This window comes from Pristiophorus japonicus, chromosome 13 (genome assembly GCF_044704955.1).
Source record: "Pristiophorus japonicus isolate sPriJap1 chromosome 13, sPriJap1.hap1, whole genome shotgun sequence".
NCBI classification, from domain to species: Eukaryota; Metazoa; Chordata; class Chondrichthyes; family Pristiophoridae; genus Pristiophorus; species Pristiophorus japonicus.
This window is the reverse complement of record NC_091989.1, coordinates 20,616,838-20,622,837: the sequence shown is the minus strand read 5'-3', so window position 1 is coordinate 20,622,837 and position 6,000 is coordinate 20,616,838. Positions and strand designations below refer to the sequence as shown.

At 44.6% G+C, this 6,000-nt stretch overlaps 1 protein-coding gene across 1 annotated transcript in view; it reads left to right on the top strand.

Moving 5' to 3' along the window:
* Positions 1-1,341: 1,341 nt before the first annotated feature.
* LOC139278438 (carboxypeptidase A1-like) overlaps positions 1,342-6,000 on the top strand; it is a 46,269-nt gene continuing 41,610 nt past the window's right edge. Inside the window, exon 1 of the mRNA XM_070897204.1 lies at positions 1,342-1,451. Coding sequence (XP_070753305.1) covers positions 1,432-1,451 — 20 coding nt within the window. The 5' untranslated portion in view covers positions 1,342-1,431. The remainder of the gene's footprint in view (positions 1,452-6,000) is intronic.

Here is a 6,000-nt window from a genome sequence, read left to right as displayed (position 1 = left end):
TATTAGCATGGATAGAGAATTGGCTGGCGAACAGAAAGCAGAGAGTCGGGATAAATGGGTCCTTTTCGGGTTGGAAATCGGTGGTTAGTGGTATGCCACAGGGATCGGTGCTGGGATCACAACTGTTTACAATATACATAGATGACCTGGAAGAGGGGACAGAGTGTAGTGTAACAAAATTTGCAGATGACACGAAGATTAGTGGGAAAACGGGTTGTGTAGAGGACACAGAGAGGATGCAAAGAGATTTAGATAGGTTAACCAAATGGGCTAAGGTTTGGCAGATGGAATACAATGTCGGAAAGTGTGAGGTCATCCACCTTGGGAAAAAAAACAGTAAAAGGGAAGATTATTTGAATGGGGAGAAATTACAACATGCTGCGGTGCAGAGATCTGGGGGGTCCTTGTGCATGAATCCCAAAAAGTTAGTTTGCAGGTGCAGCAGGTAATCAGGAAGGCGAATGGAATGTTGCCCTTCATTGCGAGAGGGATGGAGTACAAAAGCAGGGAGGTCCTATTGCAACTGTATAGGGTATTGGTAAGGCCGCGTGTACTGCGTGCAGTTTTGGTCACCTTACTTAAGGAAGGATATACTGGCTTTGGAGGGGGTACAGAGACGATTCACTAGGCTGATTCCGGAGATGAGAGTGTTACCTTACGATGATAGATTGAGTAGACTGGGTCTTTACTCGTTGGAGTTCAGAAGGATGAGGGGTGATCTTATAGAAACATTTAAAATAATGAAAGGGATAGACAAGGTAGAGGCAGAGAGGTTGTTTCCACTGGTAGGGGAGACTAGAACTAGGGGGCACAGCCTCAAAATACGGGGGAGCCAATTTAAAACCGAGTTGAGAAGGAATTTCTTCTCCCAGAGGGTTGTGAATCTGTGGAATTCTCTGCCCAAGGAAGCAGTTGAGGCTAGCTCATTGAATGTGTTCAAGTCACAGATAGATAGATTTTTAACCAATAAGGGAATTAAGGGTTACGGGGAGAGGGCGGGTAAGTGGAGCTGAGTCCACGGCCAGATCAGCCATGATCTTATTGAATGGCAGAGCAGGCTCGAGGGGCTAGATGGCCTACTCCTGTTCCTAATTCTTATGTTCTTATGTTCTTATAAAGTTTGGGAAAACTTGTAAGAGTGGTAGAGCCAGGAACACTGAAGCTGTTCAGAATACATTTTGGATGCTGCAATGGGAGAGTTGGGTAGGAGGAGTTTGAGCTTCATTGAGTTTTCTTGTTTCTTTTGACTTGTTTGGTCTTCAGATGTAACCCCAGATTCCATCCAAAGCGCCATTGCTTAAATGTTAAAGGGACTTGTTCTGAAGAGGCGAGAGATCTGCGGCAATCCCGATCCATTCCGGCAGGAAGGCTGCCTCGTACTTAAACAGGTTTAGGAAAGGCGAGTTGGGCAAAGTGAAGTTTGCGAGGTAGATGGCCTCCCCGCCAGCAAGGTAGGCTGCCCAGAATCCAAAGGTGCCGACGGTTATTATGGTATGGTTGCAGTGAGCAAGAATGGCAAAGTCATTGTGTGGCTTAGATTCTTTGCCATCTCCTGCAAAGTAGACATCCCCTTTGGAGGCATCAATATTCTTCTGACACCAAGCTAGTCCATTGCTCGTTACTATGAAGACAACATCCTCGTATTTATTCCTGAAGTAGGACATGGCTTGTTCCAAGTAGTTTTTATCTGCAATGACACCCTTCCACACATTTCGCATAATATCCACGTAATCTCCTCTTCGAACGTGAACACCTATGTAAGTAACATTTTGACGTTGTTGTGTTATGTTTCTTAAATACAAGGTGACCTCCTTTGTGATGAACTCGTGAAAAGAGAATTCACGAAGGATTTCTTTCCGGATGTGATGATAGAACGTCCAAGAGCATGGATACCCTAAGAGTTTAACGTAGTCTCCTGGGATATTTTTATACTTTTCATCCATCCAGTCATCGAGCTGATAATTTTTCCAAGGTATCTTGACCTCAACCTCTTGATTAAGGGTGGGAAGAGTAAGCTTGAAGTTCTGAGACAGGTGATCAGCCATTTCTGGGAAAATGTAGGCTTGTTTCCTGTTTAATCTGGCCAAGGCAAATAATGTTGCATATTGTCCCATCTGATTGCCAAGCCTCCCAATTGGGGATATTGTCCACATGCCTTTGGAAGATCTGATGACTTTGAAAGACTCATGTTCTTCATCCCTGAGGCATTTTGAAACTTTAATGGTGGTCTCCATGATGGTCGTATTTGTGAGATGTTTGTAAGAATTCTTTCTGAATAATGTAAAATTATTATTTGCTCCATAATAAAGCATGGGAGCAAATATGTACATGGTGAGCAATGAGAGGGTTGAAAGGAGGATTAATATTAGAAAGCACAGCCACTTCCCACTGAATAGAACAGTGCAACAACTTGCTAAGTTGGCCATCTTCATAAACTTAATTTTCATTGATCTTCTGTTACGTCTTCAACTCAGATGAGACTTTCATCAAAGTCCTAAAAAGGTACAAGCAGAGAACTTATAAAATTCTAAGGTCAATTCTAAATCACAGTTACTGCCGAACAATCATGTCAAGCAGATGAGCTGTACATTTGCCAGTGCCATCTGCATGTTCAACACTTGGAGCCCTTATTTCCTACTCACAGTCTAAGAAAGGATTCCATTCAATTATTGAACTGGCCACAGCGCTGAACATCAGAATGGGATCACAGTGCAACTATAGAGTGGGTACAAAGTGTTTCACTTTTCATCAACACAGATTTACAAGGGGCGATCCGACGATTACAGCCCTGTTCACCCAATGGGTGTAAAACGGACAACTGGCCAGAACCCGTTCTGCTGGGCGGGTTAGGTTAAAATCGGGGCTCAGGTCTCCCACCGGAGAATGTCGTCCACTGTAAGCCCATATCGGTTAATGGTGGGAATGTCCCTGTAGGAGTAAGTCTCAATCTGCTTTCCACTAGAGCCAACTTGGGCCTTAGCTCTGAATTTAGGAACATAGGAATAGGAGTAGGCCATTCAGCCCCTCGAGTCTGTTCCGCCATTCAATGAGATCATGGCTGATCTGTATCTCAACGCCATCCACCTGCCTTGGCTCCATATCCCTTTATACCCTTGTCTAGGTAAAACCTAGCGATTCCAGATTAAAATGATCCATTGAGCTAGCTTATTGATGTGTGAGAGAGTTCCACACTTCTACCTCCCTTTGCGCGAATAAATGTTTCCTAACTTCTCTCCTGAATAGTCTGGATTTCATTTTAAGGTGACGTTCCCTTGTCCTAGACTCCCCCACCAGCAGAAAAAGTTTCTCTCTATCTACCCTATCAATTCCTTTCAAAACTGTAAAAACCTCGAACAAATCACCCCTTAACCTTCTATATTGCAGGGAACACAGCCTAGTTTATGTAATCTCTCCCCATAATCTAAGCCTTGGAGCCCTGGTAACATTCTGGTGAATCTGCACTGCACTCCTTCCAAGGCTAATACATCCTTTCTAAGGTGTGGTGCCCAGACTGTACACAGTACATCAGATGTGGTCTAACCAGGGCTTTGTATAGCTTTAGTAAAACTTCCTCCACTTTATACTCTAGCCCTCTGGTTATAAAGGCTAACATTCCATTACATAACATTTACATTACACAAGTTTAGCATCACTGCTTCACACCCATGCTAAGCTTCCTCGGGCCAATGATTCAATGGAAGGCACCTGATTCACTCCATGTATTACTGGGTTACAGAGGCCTGAGGCCTTCAATGTGTCACAGCAAGCAATTAGTAAGGCAAATGACATGTTGGCCTTTATTGCTAGGGGTGCGAGCACAAGAGTAAGGAAGTCTTATTACAATTGTACAGGGCTTTGATGAGACCACACCTGGAGTACTGTGCACAGTTTTGGGCTTCTTATCTGAGGGAGGATATATTTGCCTTGGAGGCAATGCAACAAAGGTTCACTGGATTGATTCCTGGGATGAGAGGGTTGTCCTATGAGGAGAGGTTGAATAGATTGGGCCTATAGTCTCTGGAGTTTAGAAGAATGAGAGGGGATCTCATTGAAATGTACAAGATTCTGAGGGGGATTGACAGAGTAAATGCTGACAGGTTATTTCTCCTGGCTGGAGTGTCTAGAACTAGGGGGCATAGTCTCAAAATAAGGTGTCAGCCATTTGAGATAGAGATGAGGAGGAACTTCTTCACTCAGAGGGTGGTGAATATTTGGAATTTTCTACCCCAAAGGGCTGTGGATGCTTTGAGTATATTCAAGGCTGCGATCGATAGATTTTTGGACTCTCGGGGAATCAAGGGATATGGGGATAGGGCGGGAAAGTGGAGTTGAGATCAAAGATCAGCCATGATCTTATTGAATGGTGGAGCAGGCTCGAAGGGCCATATGGCCTACTCCTGCTCCTAGTTCTCATGCTCAAAGTAGCTAATGGAACTTGTCAGCACATAGTGCCCTGGGAACATGTGCAAAAAAAAAAATCGCCTCAGGGTCATTAAGGGCCAACTTTCCTGGAAAGTGCAGCATTTGGGAAAAGCACTATAAGTAAACAGCGCCCGAGGTCAGAGATTAGCAGCCGTGACTTGCGGCTGTGGTTTGTTTAAATATTGTTATGTTGGCAGGCACTATGCACAGTGACAGATTGCACTGGAAATTGGGCTGTTGGTGCAGCTTAAAAGGGGATTCATCGAAATATTGTGCAGACCTTTACCATGTCAAACAAGAGGGTTGGTCACTTAAACGGGCCCTGCTTCGATGATCAGGTGATTCAGGAATTTCTGCAGGAAGCCGGGCTGAGGGGAGATGCCCTGTTTTCCATATTATACGAGGAAAATTCTCAAGGTCCTGACACGCAGAGCACAGCCATAAATGGCTGGGGGCGTCCCCTCCAGCAACACAGCCCGCAGGACATGGATACAGTGCAGGAAGGAACTTCATCACCTCACCAGGAGGGGGAAATGAGTGCGACACAATACACATTCTTTACATCGTGAATGTCAGGAAAGTGCACAAACTCCGACACACACACTTTCCAACAGTCATAAGAATATTAGGAACAGGGGGAGGCCATTCAGCTCCTCGCGCCTGCTCTGTCAATAAGTTAGATCATGGGAGAATCTGTACCTCAACCGCATTTACCCCCCATAGCTCCAAATCCCTCGACACCCTTACCCAACAAAATTCTATTGATAGTCTTGAAAGCTCCAATTGGCCCAGCATCCACAGCCTTTTAGTGGAGAAAATGACAGATTTCCAGTACGCTTTGTGTGATAAAAGTGATTCCTGATTTCCCTCTTAAATGGTCTAGCTCTAATTTTGACATAACGTCCCCTCGTTCTTGACTCCCCCATCTGAAGAAATAGTTTCTCTGTATAAGAACGTAAGAAATAGGAGCAGGAGTAGGCCGTTTGGCCCCTCGAGCCTGCTCTGCCATTCAATAAGATCATGGCTGATCTGATCTTAGCCTCAACTACACTTCCCTGCCCACTCCCCATAACCCTTGATTCGCTTATCGTTCAAAAATCTGTCTATCGCCACCTTCAATATATTCAATGACCCAGCCTCCACAGCTCTCTGGGGTAGAGAATTCCAAAGATACATGATCCTCTGAGAGAAGAAATTCCTCCTCATTTCCGTTTTAAATCAGCGACCCCTTATTCTGAAACTATGCTCCCTAGTTCTAGATTCCCCCACGAGGGAAAACATCCTCTCTGCATCTACCCTATCAAGCCCCCTCAGAATCTTATACGTTTCCATAAGATCACCTCTCATTCTTCTAAACTCCAATCAGTATAGGCCCAACCTGCTCAACCTTTCTTCATAAGACAACCCCTTCATCTCAGGAATCAACCTCGTGAACCTTCTCTGAACTGCCTCCAATGAAAGTATATCCCTCCTTAAATAAGGAGACCAAAACTGTACGCAGTACTCCAGGTGTGGTCTCACCAACGCCCTGTACAGTTGTAGCAGGACTTCCTTATTTTTAAACACCTTGCAATAAAC